Source organism: Sciurus vulgaris (assembly GCF_902686455.1).
Source record: "Sciurus vulgaris genome assembly, chromosome: 3".
Lineage (NCBI taxonomy): Eukaryota > Metazoa > Chordata > Mammalia > Rodentia > Sciuridae > Sciurus > Sciurus vulgaris.
In genome coordinates, this window is record NC_136463.1 from 154304359 (window position 1) to 154325938 (window position 21580).

The 21580-nt window shown below is 37.1% G+C and overlaps 1 protein-coding gene across 1 annotated transcript in view; it reads right to left on the reverse strand.

Annotated features, from left to right (window-relative positions):
- The window catches only part of C2CD6 (C2 calcium dependent domain containing 6), a gene marked incomplete at both ends in the record, with an annotated part of 101203 nt that overhangs the window by 4145 nt on the left and 75478 nt on the right, over nucleotides 1–21580 (reverse strand). The window contains 2 exons of the mRNA XM_079130395.1: nucleotides 8101–8176; nucleotides 9943–10048. Coding sequence (XP_078986521.1) covers nucleotides 8101–8176; nucleotides 9943–10048 — 182 coding nt within the window. The remainder of the gene's footprint in view (nucleotides 1–8100; nucleotides 8177–9942; nucleotides 10049–21580) is intronic.

Here is a 21580-nt window from a genome sequence, read left to right on the forward strand (position 1 = left end):
TAGGAAATACAGAAAAATCAATACAATCTCATGTATCCTATCAGATCATAATACAATTAAGTTAGAAATCAACTGCAGGAAAAATAGAAGAAACCACATAAACACATGGAGATTGAACAATACTCTCTTATATGAAGAATGGATCAAAGAAGAAGTGAAAATAAAAATCAAAAATTCTTAGAAATAATGAGAACAGAGATACAACAGACCAAATCACTGGAACTGTATGAAAGCTGTTCAAAGTGGAAAATTTATAGCACTGAGTGCCTGCATTAAAAAATCAGAGACAGTCATAAAGAAGAATAAAATTATGGCATTTGCTGGTAAATGGATGAAGTTGGAAAATATCATGCTAAGTTAAATAGGCCAAGCCCAAAAAAACCCAAGGCTAAATGTTTTCTCTGATAAGTGAATGATGATACATAATGGGAGGGAGCAGAAGAGAAGAATAAAGGAACTTTGGATGGTGTAGAGGAAAAACAGGTGTGAGGGGGTGGGGAAAGGAAAGATAGTAGAATGAGACAGACAGTATTACCCTATGTATATGTATGATTATGTGAATGGTGTGAATCTACATTGTGTACAACCATAGAAATGAAAAGTTGTACCCCATTTGTGTACAATGAATCAAAATGTAGTCTGTGAAAAAAAAATTTAAATCAAAAAATTTTTAAAAAAACGGGGTTTTCAAGATGGTGGCGGGGTTTTCAAGATGGCGGCCTAGAGGGGGTTTTCAAGATGGCGGCCTAGAGGGGGTTTTCAAGGTGGCGGCCTAGAGGGTGGCTGCATTTCATGTTGCTCCAGGACTCAGGATTCAAAAGAGGAGATATTGAGAGACTTGGGACCAACTCAAAGCAGCCGGGTGAGTCTCTCCCGTTGGGGAGGCGTCCCGGATGGGGCGATAGTCCCGGAATGCAGGTAACTTTGTGAAGTAGAGCTGCCGGTGAGACGCCCCTCCCCCCGCTGGAGCAGTGAACTCGGACAACTGGGAGCATCGTAGAGGAGGCCGCTCAGCACAACGCTGGGACTCGGAGCAACCACTGGAGCTCCAGTGGCTGCCCAGGGGAGGAGCGGTGAGGAGAGCTGTGTGGACTCAGAACACCGGGGCCTACCCTGTATAGGAGGAGGAGGAACGTGGCCGCTTGGATTCGGAGTGATTACACCAGAGCTACAGGCGGTTGCCAGAGGAGGAGCGGCACGGCGAGCTGTTTGGACTCAGAGCGACTGCTTCTGAACACCAGGGCCTGCCCTGAGGAGGAGGAAAAGGAGGAGCGCAGCGGGTCGTTTGGACTCACAGTGACTGCATTAGAGCTCCAGGTGGCTGCTCAGAGGAGGCGATTGGTGAGTTGTTTGGACTTAAAGCGACCGCTCCTGAACACAGGGGGGCTGCCTGGAGGAGAAGCACGGTGGGTCGCGTGGTCTCGAGTGGCCGCACAGAGCTCCGGGCGGCTGCCCAGAGGAGGTGTGCAGTGGGTCACGTGGATTCAGAGCCACTCAGAGCGACCGCTCCTGAACACCTGGGGGATTACCTGGAGGAGGAGGAGGAACGGGGCGGGTCACTTCGACTCGGAGTGATTGCCCAGGGCTACGGGCGGTTGGCGGGAGGAGGAGGCATGCAGTGAGTTGCTTGGACTCCTAGTGACCGCACCGGAACACCGGGCAGCTGTCTGGAGGAAGAGGCGTGCGGCGGGTCTCTGGGACTCAGAGTGATTGTACGGGGCCCCAGGTGGCTGCTCAGAGGGGCCGCATAGCCAGGCGATTAGGTGCAGAGCAGGGTCCAGGACCTAGGAGGCTTCTTGGTGGAAGAGCCACACAGAGACACGCTTAGGGGCGCAGCAAAGGTTCCAGGACTGCAGGCAGATTCTCTGAGGAGGGGCAGCCTAAGGAGATTCATCTGCGAAGGGTGAGGCTCCCAGGCCCCGGAGGTAGGGCCGGGCACCTGGGAACTTTGCAGAGGAAGGCAGCCCAGCCCAGGCGATAGCTGTAAATTGAGGGGAACCTCTAGGAGGGGAACGGACCAGCGAGACCTCCCCACCGGGTGAGTCTTCCCTGCCGGGTGAGGTTTCCCCACAAGAACGGTAAAACCAGAGACACAGGCCCAAACAGGCCTTGCCTCAGCCTGCAGTCTAGTTCCCCTTTGGATGACCATTGCCCACTAGCAGGGGATATACCCCACCTGAAGGCCACCACTCCTAGAGAGGCAGCTTCCTTGTGGAGCACTGCATTATCAACTTCCTCCAAGACTTCAGCCTACTGAGGCTAAGAGGGGATATATATAGAAATCTTCAGGGACATTGTAAGTCAATAGAGGAAATCTGCAATATCTCAGCGGTCCACTGATACCTGAACAATATGAGAAAACAAGGAAAGAAAATGCTGCAAACAAATCTAGATGTTACATCAATAAAACCCAATGACAGCATGGCAGAAGAAATGACAGAAAAGGAGTTCAGAATGTACATAATTAAAATGATTAGGGAAGCAAACAATGAGATGAAAGAGCAAATGCACGCACTGAATGATGAGATGAAAGAGCAAATGCAAGCATTCAATGATCGCACCAATCGACAATTAAAAGAGCAAATACAGGAAGCAAAAGATCGTTTCAATAAAGAGTTAGAGATATTGAAAAAAAACCAAACAGAAATCCTTGACATGAAGGAAACAATAAACCAAATTAAGAACTCCATAGAAAGCATATCCAGTAGGATAGAACACCTGGAAAACAGAACCTCAGACATTGAAGACAAAATATTTAACCTTGAAAACAAATTTGAACAAACAGAGAAGATGGTAAGAAATCATGAACAGAATCTACAAGAACTATGGGATATCATGAAAAGGCCAAATTTAAGAATTATTGGGATTGAGGAAGGCCTAGAGAAACAAACCAAAGGAATGAACAATCTATTCAATGAAATAATATCAGAAAAAAAAAACATAAGAGATCACAAATAAATAAGCTCATGCTCCACCTTGAGGCCTTAAAAAAAGAACCAACTAAACCCCAAACCAGTAGAAGACAGGTAGTAATTAGTATCAGAGCCAAAATCAATGAAATTAAGAAAAGAAAACAATATACAGGATCAATGCATCAAAGTGTTGGTACTTTGAAAAGACAAATAAGTTTGATAAACCATTATCAAAACTAATCAAAATAAAAATAGTGAGAAGATGCAAATCAACAAGTTCAAAGATGAAAATGGAGATATCAAAACAGACTTTTCTGAAATCTATAGGATTATCAGAAACTTTTTGAAAATTTATACTACAATAAACTGGAAAATTTGGAAGACTAACAAATTGCTAGACACATATAACCTGCCCAAATTGAATCAGGAAGATATAGTAGACCTAAACAGAATATATCAAGTAATGAAATTGAAATAGCAATTAGAAGCTTTCCAAAAAAGAAAAGACTAGGACCTGACGGATTATTAGCTGAGCTCTAACAGACCTTTATGAAGAACTAACACGTCTTTCTCAAATTATTCCATGAAATTAAAAGGGAGGGAACACTCCCAAATACTTTTTATAAAGCCAGTATAACACTGATACCAAAAACAGACAAAAACATCAAATAAAGAAAACTACAGACCAAACTAATATCTCTCATGAACAAAGAAGAAAACTCCTTAACAAAATACTAGCAAACTGGATTCAAAAACACATCTAAAAGATAATACATTATGATCAAGTAGGTTTCACTCCAGGGATGCAAGGTTGATTGACATAGGCAAATCAATAAATGTAATTCATCACTTAAACAGAGTTAAGGGAAAAAATCACATGATCATCTCAATAGATGCAGAAAAGGCTTTTGATAAAATCCAATTAAAGTTAAAATAGGCTGGAGAAGCTAGGGACTGAAGGAAGTTACCTCAATGGTGTAAAGGCCATTTATGATAAACCTAAAGCCAACATCATACTAAATGGAGAAAAACTGAAAGCATTCCCTTTAAATTCAGGAACAAGACAAGTCTATCCACTCTCACTACTCCTATTCAGTATAGTCCTTGAAACATTAGCCAGAGCAATCAGGCAAGAAAATGAAATCAAAGGGGTACAAATAGGAAAAGAAATCAAACTATCTCTATTTGCTGATAGAAGATCCAAAAGACTCCACCACAAGACTTCTAGGGCTTATAAATGAGTTTATCAAAGTAGCAGGCTGCAAGATCAACACCCAAGAATCAATAGTTTTCCTATACTCCAACATTAATTCAGTCAAGGAAGAAATGAGGAAAACCATCCCATTCACAATAACCTCAAAAAATATTAAATATTTGAGATTTACCCTAACCAAGGAAGTAAAAGAGCTCTACAATGAAAATTATAGAACACTGAAGAAAGAAATTAAAGAAGACCTTAGAAAAAGGAAAGACATCTCCTGTTCCTAGATAGGCAGAATTAATGTTGTCAAAACGGTCATACTACCAAAAGCAATATACAAATTGAATGACATCCCCATAAAAATACCAATGACATTCTTCACAGAATTAGAAAAAAAAATTCTTAAACTCATTTGGAAGACTATGAGACCCAGAATAAACAAAGCAATACTAAGCAAGAAAAGTGAAGCAGGAGGCATCACAATACCTGATCTGAAATTATTCTATAAAACTGTAGTAACAAAAACAGCATGGTATTGACACCAAAATAGACATGAAGATCAATGGAATAGAAGACACAGAGAAAAAGCTACATACCTATAGCTATCTGATATTTGACAAAAGTGCCAAAAATATATCTTGGAGAAAAAAGCCTTTTTAACAAATGGTGCTGGGAAAACTGGAGATATGTGGAAAAATGAAATTAGACTCCTATCTCTCACCCTGCACAAAACTCAAATTGATATGGCTCAAAGACTTAGGAATTAGACCAGAAACTTTACAAGTGCTAGAAGAAAATGCAGGGTCAGCACTCCATCATATGTGTGCTGGCACTCACTTCCTTAACAAGACCCCAAAGTGCAAGAAATAAAACCAAGAATCAATAAGTGGATGCCATCAAACTACAAAGTTTCTCCATAGCAAAGGAAACAACTGAAAACATGAATGGAGAGCATACAGCATGGGCGAAAACCTTGATGCCAACTCTCTGATAGGGGATTACTACCCAGAACATACAAAGAACTTAACACCAAAAAACTTAATACCAAAAAACCCAATAACCCAAATATAAATGGGCCAAAGAACTAAACAGAAACTTCTCAAAAGAGGAAACACAAATGGACAACAAATATATGAAAAAATGTTCAATATCTCTAGCAGTCAGGGAAATACAAACCAAAACTACAGTAAGAGTTCATCTCACTCCAGTTAGAATGGCAATGATAAGAAAACTAACAACAATAAATGCTGGAGAGTTTGTGGTACACTTGTACATATTTGGTGGGACTCCAGACTAGTACAACCATTCTGGAAGGCAATATGGAGATCACTCAAAAAACTAGGGATGGAACCACCATAAACACTATATCCAACCAGCTATCCCACTTCTTGGTACTTTCCCAAAAGATCTAAAAATCAGCATATTACAAGAACACAGCGAAATCAATGTTTACAGCAGCACAATTCACAATAGTTGAATTATGCAACTCAGATGTCCATCAATAGATGAATGGATTAAGAAATGGTGTAAACACACACACACACACACACACACACATACACACACACATACACACACAGTGGAGATCTACCAAGTCATAAAAAAGAATGAAATTATGAAACTTTGCTGGTAAATGGAGAATATCATGCCAAACTCAAAACTCAAATGTCAAGAATAAAATAACAAAAAGAACCAACTGAATACAAATTAATAGTGAAAAAAAAGTCTAGTAGAAGGAGGAGACTAGGAGAGGAGAAGAAGGATGGAAGGAAAAGGGGCAGGAAAAGGGGGATCATGAACTGAAAATTATTTCCATGCCTGTATGAGTCTGTCAGGATGAATCCAACTACAACTACTATGTATTACTATAAAGCTCTAATAAAAATAATTTTAAAAAATTTTAAAAAAAGGAGCATTAAAATTTTTTAAAAATGTCTCTGTCAGGAGTTGCAAATGAATCATTGTTTTGAACTATATAACCTTGGACAGTGAGACACCTCTCCTGGGAATCCTCTGGTGTAAGGGCACTGAGGGAAAAGCCCATTTGCAGGTGACTCCTGTTCCTAGGGAGGAACTCCAGAGGCTTGTCATGGAATTTACTAGTTCAAAAGCCTTGAATTCAAATGCCAGCTTCCTGGAGGTAGAAGAGATGGGCACAAACTGATAGGCCCCGACTAAGTTTTGCTTCCAAACTTCATCCTGTTTACCTTGAAAAAGCCTTTTCACAGTGAATTCCTTTTGTTTAAAACCCATAAAATAAACACACAGAGTCTAACTTATGGTTGAATCAGACTCCATCAGGGCTGATTTACCATGGAGTCCCACCTTCCTGCATTTCTGTTTGTTTGTCTTTATTTCCTTTATTTCTTATATTTCTAATCCACATCATCACCCCATCTGGGGAATGGTTCAGCAGTCGTACAGGTTCATGATACCTTTTTGTAAGTATTATGAAATAAACACTAAATACCAAAACTAAAAACAAAAAATAGTTATGGTTCAGATGTGTGTAAGCATGGTGCCCCAATTGTCTCTTCTCAAGGGAATTTCTACTTTTATTCCCTTGAGCCTGAGATGGGTACGGTCTTGCCAATTCCTGAGATACCCTCAAGTCATCTTTCCTATTGCCTCTTAGCTTTTCTTTAGTGGCCATAATGTCTTTAAAAACCACACATTCCTTAACTCATTTTTTGGCCAAACTGCAAGTTTTTCAAATCTTTCTTCCCCAAATTAACACAATAATCTTGTCTAAAAGTGGCCAGCAATACCCATACCACCACCTAAATGCTAGGCTGCCTAAAAAAAAAATTTCTGCCAGATTAAGAAGTCCATCACCTTTAAATTCAGCCTCACAGAAAGTCTCAGGATATGGCAAAAATTCAGACAACTTGTTAGCTAGAATGTTGCATAAATGACCTCTATTCCAAATTCCAATAGAGTCCTCCTTTTCCTCTGAAATCTCGTAAGTCCAGTCTTTACTGTACATAGTTGTATTGACATTCTGGTCTTCTGAACTCCCACCAGAATCACCTATTAAGCTCAGCCTACAACCATCTAGAACTATTCTAGCTTGCATCTCTAGATATCTCAAAATTCTTTCCCCAATTGAATGGAGTGGCACATGCCTATAATCCCAGTGGCTCAGAAAACTGAAGCAGGAGAATTGTGAGTTCAAAGCCAGCTTCAGTAACTTATCAAGGCACAAAGCAACTCATGAGACCCTGTCTCTAAATAAAATATTTAAAAGGGTTGGGGATGTAGATCAGTGGTTAAGCATGCCCTGGGTTCAATCCTTGGAACAACAACAACAAAAATTCCTCCCACAAATTCCAAAAAGTTCCAAATGCTTCTAAACCACATGGTCAGTGACCCCACTTCTTGGTACCAACTTCTATTTTAGTCAGTTTTTTTCCACTACTGTAACCAAAAGACCTGATAAGAACAATTTCAGAGGCAGAAAAGCTTATTTGGGGCTCATAGTTTCAGAGATATCAGTCTACAGATGGCCAACTCCATTTCTCAGGATGAGAGGTAAGGCAGAACATCCTGGCAGAAGAATGTGGTAAAACAAAGTAGCTCAGGACATAGTACTAGGAAAGAGAGGGAGGGAGGGATGGAGGGAGAGGGAGAAGGGGAGAGATAAAGGAGAAGAGAGAAGAGAGAAAGCTCCTCCCTCACCACAGACAAAATATAAACCTCAAAGGCACACCCCCAACGATTCACCCCCACCTGCAGTCATACCCTATCTTCCTACAATTACCACCCAGTTAATTCCTATCAGGGGATTAATGCATCAATTAGGTTAAACCTCTCATAACCCAATCATTTTACCACTAAACTTTCTTGCATTGTCTCACACGTGAGCTTTTGGGGAACTTTTCACAAAACCATAACACTTAGAACAAATTACTAAACTTTGTGATATAACACCTTGATTTTAACTATCTTTATAATACAATAAACACAAAAATCAAGTAGGTTTCTTACCTAATGTGATATTTTCAGGCTTCTCTTCATCTAAATCATTACTCTGACTTTCAAGATCTTCATCCAAATTACTTTCCTAAAATCATAGAAAGAATAAAAATATTTTGGGGAAACTTTAAGGAGGAAAATGTTTTTAGCTCCTTGTTTTCATAACTTCTTTTTAACACAATATTCTTCCAACCCCAAGACAGAGATGTGTTTGTAAGAAATTTAATCTAAAGACCACTATTTTGAAGAGGAGTTGATGTTCCAGAGAGAAGCTATCCAACACTGGGTAGAGTATTTGAATAATGAATATACATGATATACAGAGAACAAATTTTAATATTATAATGTCAAGAAATAAGAGAGGGTACCCCAAGAAAACAGATTATTATTTTTATTGGACTCTACTATGGCTTATGACTTGAAAAATAATGTATATTTTTATAAAATTCCAAGGAAAATTGGGTTAAAAAATAGTTAAAGACAGAGTGACACTGGGCTTTTTATAAAATACTGATTTTTCAGTAAGAACCCAAAGTTCATAGTTCCTTTAATTAATAACCTTCCAAATTTTCCCTTAAATGTTACTTCTATATTAATTAATACTTATATAAATTTTTCCTGTAGCAATATAAACTCTGCCTATTATAGAGAAACTGAAACACATGAAAATATTAATGTTATGACTACTATTTCAGGTTAGGGAACTCAGTGAATGTTTTATCGTTCCACTGAGGTAGCTATGAATTCTTTATTTCCAGGTCAGTGTAGGTGAGATTGTATTTCTAAATATCAACCCTTACTCCTGACAAGGATCTAGTATTTACAATACATGTTAAACTCTTAGAGCACAATAACAGAAAGACAAACTACTCAATTTAAAAATTGGCAAAGATCTGAAGATAAAGAAATGGCCAGTAAACATATGAAAAGATGCTAATATCATTAATCAATAGAGAAATGCAAATCAAAAGCACAATAAATCACCATGTCAAATCCACAAAGATGGCTATAGTAATAAACTAATAAAATGGAAAATATTATTTTGGTAAAGTATTGGTAAAGATTTGGAACACTCATATATTGCTGATGGGAATGTAAAGTAATACAGCTACTGTGGAAAACCGTTTGATACTTCTTCAAAAATTTAAACTGGGAATTACCATATGATCCAGCTCCTACTCCTAGGTATACACTTAAGAGACATACATTCACACAATAAACTTGCACTTGAAATGAATGTTCAAAGCATTATTCTTCATAACAGTTTAACAGTGAACAATGAAAACAATGCAAATGTCCATCAGCTTATGATTGAATAAACCAAAGATGGTATATCCATACAATGGAATGTCATTTGGAAATAAAAAGAAATGGAATACTTATACATACTACAACAAGAATAATCTTGAAAACATTATGGTAAGTGACAAGAAAATCACAAAGGACCACATATTGTTATGATTCCATTTATATGAAATGTGTAGGACAAGTAAATCTATAGAGAATCAAGTTGGTTAGTTGTCGCATAGGGCTGGAGGACAGTGGGTGGACTGAAGGAGTTCTGGCTAAAGGGTGTGTGTGTGCTTTTGAGAGTTCTCAGGTTGACTGTGATGGTGGACATTAAAGGCCATTAAACTGTACATTTTAAATAGATCAGTTAGTTAAACCTTATAATTTATCACTAAATACTGAGTAGCACATTATCAAAATAGGAAAGTTTATGGGCCATGAATAACATTTTACATGCCCAGAAAAAGTAAGCAACATATGATCTTCACTATTAATGATAATAATATCTTTCTTTTTAAAAAAGTATTCAAAGCTCTATGTGGAAGAATGCATTATGCCAATTACCTCAGATTCTTTAGGTTCCAATTTTGGGTTCAGAAGGTTTTCTAAATAGTCAACTTTTTCTTTCCATGTACCCAGATTTCTATATTCCTTTTTCATTCTTTCCAGCCTAAAGAAAGTAATCAGTCTTAGATGAAATAAGTCAGTAACAGAAGAATATTTATGTTATGATTCACATAGTATGATACCCTTCTAAAAAGTTCTAAAAGAGTCTCACAACAATATGTTGTCTAGGGATACAGTCAAAGGAAATGGAAAGCTTACAACCAAAATGAATGTAGTAGTTACCTGAAGATGGTTAGGTAGAGGGACATAGATCTCATAAGGGCATATAAAACACATTTCTGATATTGGTGGTATTGTATATCTGAACCTGAATCATTAATATCTAGGTAATATAAATATGTTTCAGAAATTATTCAATACATATCATTCTAAATGTTTTTAACCATATGCTCTGGTCCGTTTGTGTTGCTAGAACAGAATGCCATAGATTGGGTGACTTAAAGAGCAGACACCTATTTCTTGCAGTTCTAGAGGCTGAGAAGTCCCATATCAAGGTGCTAGCAAATTCGGTGTCTGGTGAGGTACTCTTTCTGGTTTCAGATGTCCATCTTCCTTATCCTCACAGAGTGGACCAAGATGGATCTCACATTTCCTCTTTTAACAGGAGCACTAATTCCATCAATTGGGCTTCACCCTCAAACCTAAACTAATCCTAATTATCTCCCAGAGACTTCACTACTAAATACCATCACACTGAGAATAATTTATCATTAAATACTTACTGAGTAGCACATTATCAAAATAGGAAAGATTTTTTAACATATGAATTAGGATGGGGGCAAAACATTTAGTCCATAGCACTCTATATACATGTTTTATAAATTAATCAATGTATAATATGATAGTTTCCTTAAAACAGGCTAAGGGGTTAGGGATTTAGCTCAGTAGTAAACACTTGCCTAGCATGTGGGAGGCCCTGGGTTCAATCCCACTGCTGCAAAAAAACAAACAAAAATAGAAAAACAGTTTTTATAAAAGGAATTTAGCATTTAATCCAAGAAATTTCAAAGGTTTGAGTAACCTGAGGATGCAGTCAATAAGAATTAAATAGAAAAGGCAATGTTTTCCAATTCATTTCACGAGGACACTATGGCCTTGCCAAGAAAACCTGACAAAGACATTCATAAACGTAAATGAAAACATTAAGAATAAAATATAGTTTTAGTATGAAAAATCCAGTATTGTAGAGACAATAATATACAACGAACAAGTCAATTCATCCCAGGAATACAAGTGTGTTTTGATATTAACATTAGAAAATATAATTTAAATGTCATTTAACTGATTAAAAGAGAAAAAATCATTTGACAAAATTCAACATCCATTCATGCTTTTTAAAAAACTCTTAGAACACGAGGAACACCACTCTTACCACTTTTATCAAACCCCGACTGGAGTTTCTAGCTAATATAATAAGACAAGAAAACAAAATTAGAGAATAAATTTTGGGAATAAAGAAACAACACTGCTGTCATTTGTAGATGAAATGACTATCTAAATAAATTTCCCAAGAGATACTACAAATTACATACAAATACTTTTAAATATGAAAACTTAGTGAAATAGATATAAGAGAGAAATTCTGGGAAGGTAGTGGCAGCAAAGGCAGCATAACTTTTGAATCTACTTAAAGCCCCACATAAAATCATAAAGGGTATTGAGGTGGCAAACCCAAAAGCCTATGGCCAACATTTATAAGAAACCATGTAGGAGAGTACATACATATATACGACCTTCATGGTATCAACATACAGGTGGAAGAAAGAGTTAGTGTAAAAAGAGTCACCTGACAGTGAGAACAAGAAGAACCCAGAGACAGTCAATAGGAGGTCACTGGAGAATACAGAAGGCCAATTTGAGAACAGCAGTTAATATTGGGAAGGGGTTGCTCATTTCAATAGTAGTTGAGTATAAAGAATTCATGTAAGAGGTGATGAGGAGATTCAAGATGGTGGATTAGCGGAAGGCTGCATTCTGTTGTCCCCTGACTTGGGATTCAAGAAATGGTGCAACAGCTTATTGGTGAGGTGGGTAAAAGAGGGATTCACTAAAATTCAATATTGGACAGTCAGAGTCAAAAATGTGGATGTATTAAAGAAAGAGTTCACTGAAGCCAAGCCAGCTGTACCATGGCAGTGGCAGCAGTGCTAGTCTACCACGTGGGGATGGGATAACAGAGAAACACAACAAACAGGTTTGGCCCAGAAAACCTGTAACTTAGCTGATGCAGAGACTGCACCATGAACTGGAGTTTGAAAAGTGCTCTGTATTTCTCAACTGGCAACTGGAGAAATGAGATGGAAACCATTTGAGGAGTCCATGCTGCAGCTTGCTGCTGTGGAGCCCAGGAGATCACAGCAAACATTGCCATCCTCTCTAGCAAGTGCCTACACTGTGGCCAGGGTTTATCTGGCAGGATGCGAATGAAACAGGCACACAGAAGATGGTATCCAGTGGGATTCAAAGTAAGAAAAATGAAGGGGAGCCCAACTTGTTTGTCCTTATGTCTAGAGGCCCATGTGACCAACTGAATAGGGTAGGAAATCTGAACATGTGGGTACAAATACCCTCAGGGACTAAGTCTTGAAAGGCTAAGTCTGTGGGCAGCAGAGAGGGTGAAATTTGTTGCCCCTGCCCCACAAGTAGAATTTGTGGGTAGTTTCTGAGATTCAGACTCCCAGCAAAGATTGGCATCTGCTGGGCACTAGGGTGTGTTAATTTAATCTCTTCAGAGCAGATATCACCCAAAAAAGCCCATAAGGCCTAATTAGATCTAAGCCCTAGTCACCAAAACTCCCTTCATAGAACTCTACAGCAGCCCCACCCTGGGAGTACATTTGATCTGGTCAGTCCAGGAAAAACTCCAGTTGACTGTCTTCCCATCCTATCCTACCTTATACTGGTGCGAAGGCAAGCTGAGAACTATTTCAACCAGCTTCAGTTTTAGATACCCCAACTGGCAGTTTGGTGAGCAACACAAAAAGAGGAAGGGGTTAACAAACCCCAGCACTTGCGCTTCCTCTCGCGCACATCCCCCCCCCATTCTCTCTCAGTATATAGCTCAAAAAGAAATGGAAGGGACAGATGGGCATAGGCAGTGACCATCAATTCTTTTTTTAATAAGAAAAAGAAAAAAGATTTATTACTTTGCTAGCAAAGGAGAAACACAGGGGACTCCTGTCCCAGAGGCTGTGATTCTGCCCATCAGGGGACTTTTAAAGAGGTGATTCAAAGGCTACATTCTCTGCTGGAGTTGTAATTCACTTGATAATTTGGGAGATAATCATTTCTGAGATCTCTGGCACCATCCCCAAAATCTGGATTGCTTCATTCCTATGGTGGGTGTGTACATAGGGCAGATAACTCCGCCTAGGATGGGGAAGGAAGGTAATCCTGCTACCCCTGAGATTATGGAGTAGGGGGACATTAGGGAGGAGTAGGGAGAGAGGAAGAAAAAGAAACATGTCCATTTTGAATATAAGTTGTGGTGCAGAGCAGCAAGGACTATATTCAAAGCAAAAAGTGGACCACTGTTACATTTCCCCACTGTCAATTTTCACATTCCATTTCTATAGAAAAGTGAGTAATGACATCTCCAAGCTGCTTCCTACTGAAAGAGGCCATGTTGGGGGAAGTTACCCAAAGTTCTTGTTCTCTATCAGGTGAGGCATGGACAGTTAAGGATATTCATCATTAGGGCAGTCCAGAGGTCCACAGGGATAGATGGCAGGTGACTGGACAAAGCACACATAGGACATGGATCAGCTAAGATGACAATAAATAAGATAGAAAAGCATTACTTTTTCGTTAAAAAAAAAAAAAAGCTCAAAAGCAATTAGAATTTCAGTCACCTCTGAAAACCATGAAGACAATAACTCATAATCATATCAGTGAAAAGCAGATCAAGTTTATCAAGGTAGGAGGTTAGGAGGATTTGCAGATCTATGAGGTCAGGTTCAAATTAACTTGACATACCTGAAACTCTATTTGTGATCATTATTATTAGGCATTCACACACAAGAATCCTTCACCTCCAGCTTTACTTACTTAGGGCTGACACAAGTGTACATCATAAGTTACTGTTTTTCCTTTTAAATGTCCTTGTAGGACTATGCTTAGGCTATATTCTCCTGCCAGGTGTTTAAGACCAAGTTAGTCAAAACTGATCTTGTTCCTACTGTTAAAAATCAGCTGAGATTCCTCAGAGAGCATTGGAGATGTGTGAGAAGACTTTTGGCCCCTTTAGCTTTCCTTTACTAGGGTGCCATCTGCCAGGATGCATCAGGGTCCTGCTGACCATACATGGCTTCTCCTGGAAGCATCAGGGACATTTCCCTCTCCAATGACCCTCCTCTTTGCAGAATGTGCACTGTTTGGCTTCCTGTTCTCTATGGAGTGACCATCCATTTTGTCAACTATATTGACCATTTCAGTGGAGACAATTCCTTCATTTTTCATTAAGAATCTTTTTTCTGGGGTGTCTGTGTGCATGTGTATGTGTGTGTCTTCTTGCTGTTTTGATTGGTTCATGGACATATATACCCATACATACTGTTTGGTTTTTTTTTTCTAACTTTTAGCATTTTAAAATGTGGTTATTTTTCCTTGCTTTGTCTTTTGAGGGTTAGGGTTTTTGGTTTGTTTATTCTTGTTTTGTCTCTTGTCATTTTTTTCTCTGTCCCTTTGATTGGCTTATTTATTCTCCTCTTTCCTTATAACCATCACCTGCTACATCTCCTCTGCATTCTCTCTGTTCACTTTTTCAACACTGTAAACCCTCTTCTAGTTTCCTATTTGTTCCCTTGCTGAAAAGTATTTGTACCATCTTTTAGAACCAATTGGATTCTATAACTCCTTTCCCCACCATTCATGTTATTGTAATTATTACTGTTGTGGACGCTATAGTTGACACCTGATGTTTGCTTTAATGATAGATCTAGTTATTTGTTGTTTTTGCTGTTGACATTTGCTTTCTCCACCATTCCTTACTTTTTGGTAATTAATGTTGTAGATGTCAGAGCAGGAACTGGGTATTTACATTAATGCATCAGTTTTTGCTATTATTTATTTCTCCCTATTCTGCGAAGAGCTGAGAACTTACAACATACTCCCAAGTTCACAGGGTAGAAACTATGCTGCTGAACTAACCCAAAACACAGAATACCTTGCTTCACACACAAATTAACAACATTCAAACTTCATCTACAGTTTAATAAAAAGAATAGAAGAGGAAAAATAAAACCCAAACTCGTGACCAGGCCCCCAGTAGGAATGGCTAGGGGTGGCCCTCAGGCTGCACTCGCAGACATTCACTGCTAACAGCAAAAAGAGAGAATTAACACAAAGGCTGTGGGTAACACACCTATGAGGGGGTATCAATCTAGATCACTCTATAAGAAGTGATCTAGAGAAGGTTTTGGCAAGAGAAGGCAGCACCCTAAAAAGAGCTACACATAAGATTGGAAGAGAAATCCATCCCAACAGATGCATAAAATCCGACACAGGAATACAAGAAATATGAAAAAGGCAAGGTAACACTTCCTAAAGTTCATAATTTACCAACAACAGGCCCCAAAGATATTGAAGCAAATGAAATACCACATAAGGAATTTTTGAAATGATTATAAAAATGATCAATGGATTCTGAGAGAACAAAGAAAAAACAATGAATGAATGAATTAAGTCTACACAGGTTATGAATGAGAAATTCAGAAAGGAGATAGAGATAATTTTAAAAGAACCAAACAGAAATCTTGGAAATGAAAGACACAATAAATTAATTCTTAAAAATGTTCAATTGAATGTCTCTCTAAAAGAGTTAACCAAGCTGAAGATAGAATCACAGAGCTGGAAGACAAAGTGGCCAACCCTGAACATTTAGACAGTATTTAAAGAAAAGAAAATAAGTAACCATAATCAGAATATACAAGAACTTTGGAACAATATTAAGACACCAAATCACTGAAATTGAGGAGAGCTATAAGAGGTAGGCTAATGGCATGGACAACCTTTTCAGGGATGTAAAAATAGAAAAATTTCCAAACCTTGAGAATGAGATGGACATCCAGATATAGGAATCATTTGGAATCCCAAAAAGACAATATCAAAAAAGAACTTCTCATCATTCACTTATCAGGAAAAATAGTCAGCCTTTGGTTTTTTGGGATTTACTTATTTCACTTAGTAAGATATTCTTCAATTTCATCCATTTATCTGCAAATGCCATAATATTATTATTCTTTATGGTTAAATAATATTCCATTGTGGATATATACCACAGTATCTTTATCCATTCATCTGTTGAAGGGCATCTAGGTTGGTTCCACAATCTAGCTATCGTGAATTGAGCTGCTATGTTTTCCCTGATAAGTGGTTGATGATATATAATGGGGGTGGGGGGATGAGGGGTAAGAGAAGAATGGAGGAACTTTAGATTACATAGAGGGAAATGAGAGGGAGAGGGGTATGAAAAATGGTGGAATGAGACAGACATCATTACCTTATGTACACAAATGATTACATGAATGGTATGAATCTACATCATGCACAATCATAAAAACGAAATGATGTACCCCATTTGTGTACAATGAATCAAAATTCAGTCTGTAAAAAATAAAAAAAAGAACTTCATGACACATTAAAATGCCTAACGCATGGAACAAGGATACAGTTTTAAAAGCCTCAAGAGAAAAACATCAGGTCACAGTTAGAGGAAGATGATCACAATTCCTTCCAATTTCCCAGCAGTCTGAAAACCAGGAGGGCTTGGAATGATGTGTTCTAAGTACCAAACTAAACTGTCAACTAAGATTGCTATATCTAGCAAAGCTATCCTTCAAAACTAAAGCAGAAAGACCTTCCAAGATAAGAAGAAACTAAAAAAATTCATGACTATAAAACCAGCATTATAGAACTTGCTTAAAAAATATTTCATACAGAAGAAATAAAAAACAAACTCCAGAGCTCACAAATGAACAAACTTCATTTGAAGAGTAACTAAGAAAATGAGAAACAGGACCAAATTCAACATTACACATAAATAAAAAATGGCCAGAATTAATAAGAATCTCTGTATAATAGCATTGAATGTAAACAGTCTCAGCACCAGAAATAAAGACTTAGGCTGGCAAAATGAATTAAAAATCAACACCCAACTATATGTTGTTTGCAAGAGACACACCTTACAGGCAAAGATAGTTACAGGCTGAAAGTGAAAGGCTATAAATTAATACACCATGTAAAGGAAGTCGGGAAACAAGCATAAGTATCTACTTATATCTGACAACCAGACTTCAAACTAAAATCAATCAGAAGACACAAAGAGGTCACTTCATACTGATAAAGTGACCAAGAAGGTATAAAAATAATAAATATTTATGTCCCATATGTAGGTGTAACTAATTACATAAAACAGATACTACTCAAATTAAAGCCTCAGACAGACCTCAGTACAATAATACTGTGTGATTTCAACACATCTTTCTCACCATTGTATAGGTCATTAAGATACAAACTCAGCAAAGACTCTTTGGAACTGAAAAATATTATATTAATAATATTTGATATTATCATATCAAATGGACTTAACAGACATCTATAGACCATATTTTAGGCCACAAAGCAACTCTCTAAAAAAAAAAGATATAATTCCTTTCATCTTATCACATCATAACAGAATGAAATCAACACACACACACACACACAAAAAAAAAAAAAAAAAAAAACCCTACAGAAACTGTGTAAACACATGGAGATTGAAAAATTCACTTCTGAACAAATAATGGCTGATGGAAGAAATAAGGGGAGAAATATTTAAATTCCTATGAGAATAGCAATATAACATGTCAGAACCCCTGGAACACTATGAAGGCAGATCAAAGAGGAATGTTATAGCTATGAGTACCTAACAAAGGAAAATCAGAACGATCCCAAATAAACAACCTACTGATGCATCTAAAGGCCTCTGAAAAAGAACAAGTACCAACTCTAAAACCTGAAGAATGAAGGAAATAATTAAAATCAGAGCCAAAATCAATGAAATTGAGAATTTTTTAAAAATGCAAAGAATCAGTGAACCAGAGTTGATTCTTTGAAAAGATAAACAAGATTGATAAGCCTTTAGCCACACTAACCAAAAGAAAAAGAGAGAAGACCCAAATTTAAAAATTAGAGATGAAAAAGGAGAGCCAGGATCACACTTACAAAGAAACATCAAGGAAAGAAAACTATAAACCAAAATACCTGATAAACTTAGATGCCAAAATACCTAATAAAATATTAGCAAATCAGATTCAACAACATATTAAGAAGATTGTACATCATGACCAAGTTGGTTTTAACCTAGAGGTTCAAGAATGGTTTAACATATGCAAATAAATAAGTGTAGTTCATCACACAAATAGAATTAAAGACAATACATACTTAGTCATCTCAATAGATGCAGAGAAAACCTATCACAAAATTCAGCACCCATTCATAATAAAAACACTGAAGAAACCAGAGAACTTACCTCAACATCATAAAGGTTATATACAAAAAATCCCCAAGCCAACATCATAGTAAATCATGGAAAACTGAAAGCATTCCTTTAAAATCTGGAGCAAGACAAGTGTGCCAACTCTCACCATTCCTATTTAGTGCTAGAAATTAAAGTCAGAGCAATTAGGCAAGAGAAGAAAATAAAAGGGATTAAGATAGGAGAGGAAGAAGTCAAATTATCACAGATTGGAGATAATATGATCCTATAATGAGGAGAATTAAAAAATAAAAACTCCACCAAAAGACTGCTAGATCTAATAAACAAATTTAACAAACTAGCAGGTTACAAAATCAATATACAAAAATCTCCTATATACCAACAATGAATCTGCTGTGAAAGTAATCAGGAAAACAATCCCATTCACAAGAGCCTCAAAAAAATTACCTAGGAATAAATCTAACCAAGGAGGTGAAAGATTCTATAATGAAAACTATAGAACATTGAAGGAAGAAACTGTAGCAGACAAAAGAAAATGAAAAGACCTCCCATGTTCATGGATAGGCAAAATTAAAATGTTAATGCAGACATACTACCAAAAGCAATACATAGTTTCAATGCGCTCCCCATCAAAAAACCAATAACGTTCTTCATATAGAAAATAGTCCTAATGTTTATTTAGAAAAATAAAAGACCCAGAATAGCCTAAGCAATTCTAAGCCAAAAAACAATGCTGGTGGCATCACAATACCTGACTTCAAATTATACTAAGGAGTTTAATGACAAAAACTGCATGATACTGACATAAAAACAGACATATAGACCAAAAAAAAATGGAACAGAATAAAAGACACTAGACAAATCCACACTGATAGGCATCTGATCCTTGACAAAGGTGCCAAAAACACATTGGAGAAGACAGCATTTTAAACAAATGGAGCTGGAAAAAGTAGTTATCTATATGTAGAAGAATGAGACTACAACCTTATCTCACCCTGCACAAAAGCCAACTAAATACATATCAAAGACCTAGAAATCGGGGCAGAAACTATGCAACTGTTAGAAGAAAATATAGGGTCAAAATTCTAGCATATAGACACAGGCAACAACTTTTTCAATAGGACCCCTAACACTCCTAAAATAATACAAAGAGTTAATAAATGGAATGGCATCAAATTTAAAAAGTTCCTGCAAAGGAAACAATTAAGAACGTTAAGAGGAAACCTACATAATGGAGAAATTGCTAGCTACTCTTCTTATAGAGGATTAATATCTAGAATATATAAAGTCAAAAACCTCAACACCAAATTAAAATAATAACCCACTTAGTAAATGGAAAAATGAATTAAAAAGACACTCCTTAAAAGAAGAAATACAAATGGACAACAAATATATATATATAAACAACAGGTTTAGCAATTAGAGGAATACAAATCAAAACTACACTGATATTTCATCTCGCGCCAGTTACAATGGCAGCCAACAAGAATATAAACAACAATAAATGCTGGAGAGAATGGGGAGGAAAGGGGACACTTTCACACTGTTGGTTTGCTTGTAAATTAATACGACTACTTTTGAAATCAGTGTGGAGGTTCCTCTAAAGACTAAGCAAGACCCAGCTATACCACTTCTCAGTTTTTATCCTGAAGAACTGAAATCATCATATTACAGTGATACATGCATACCATGTTTATAGCAGCACAATTCACAATAGCTGAACTATGGAAACAGCCTAGGTGTTCATCAATGTATGAATGGATAAAGAAAATGTGGTATGGGCTGGGGTGGTGGCTCAGTGGTGGAGTGCTTGCCTAGCATGTGTGAGGCACTGGGTTTCATTCTCAGCACCACGTATGAATAAATGAATAAAAATAAAGGTCCATCAACAAATTATATATATATAATTTTTTTAAAAAAGAAAATGTGGTATATATACACAGTGGAATTTTATTCAGTCATAAAGAAAAATGAAATTATGTCATTTGCAGTAAAATGAATGAAACTTGAGATCATTATGTTAAGCAAAATAAGCCAAATTCAGAAGGTCAATTGTTGTACTTTTTTTTTTTTTTTTTTTGCATACATAAGCTAAAGAGGAAAAAGGAAAAGAAAGGCAGATGAGTAGAATAGAGAAAAGAGATAGAGACCAGGTGTGGGGAAGAGAGGAGTGATAGATAAATGCTGGGGAGTGGTGTTGACCAAATTATATTGTTATATTGTGTGCATGTATGAATATATAACAACAAATTTCACCGTTATGTACAAGTGTAACATACCAATTAAAAAAAAGTGGAAAGAAAAAAAAATTCACTCTTAAAGATTTAAAGGGAGTGGAGCAATCTAACCACTGTGAATACTCAAAACTGACCAGTAAAGTCTGTATTCCAACACAGGGCCCCAGAAAATCTTAGAAGAATCCATTATATTTTTAAATGAAAATATCAGAAATGGGAATTTCATAAAGCTAGAAAAGTTTTCTAAAGCAAGTCTCATACACACACACAAAATATCAGGAAAATAAATTTCACATAAAATTAAGCAACAAAGAACTATCAGAGCCAAAATTTTTAAAAGTAGTTATAAGAAAAAAAAAGAGAATAAATAGCAGAATATCACCTCTAAATCATGAAAGCACAAAAGAAATATACATTTGGAAGAAAAGAAAAAAGGAAGGAAAACTACAACCTTTACTTTAAAATAACCTATAAAACATTAAGGAAATAATACAGGACATGAAAAGCAACATAAAAACAATTTTAAAAAATTCAAAGATAAACTAAACTCAAAAAGTAGTTATGGCTGGGTGTGATAGCACACGCCTATAATCCCAGTGGCTCCACAGGCTGAGGCAGGAGGATCAGAGCTCAAAGCCAGCCTCAGCAACCACAAGGTGCTAAGCAACTCGGTAAGACCCTGTCTCTAAATAAAATACAAAATAGGGCTAGGGATGTGGCTCAGTGGTCGGGTGTCCCTGAGTTCAATCCCCAATACCCCACCCTCCCCAAAACAAACCCAGTAGTTATAAATTTTAAAATATTATTTTAGAGTTAGGAATGTAGCTCAGTGGTACAGTGATTGTCAAGCATGCATGAAGCC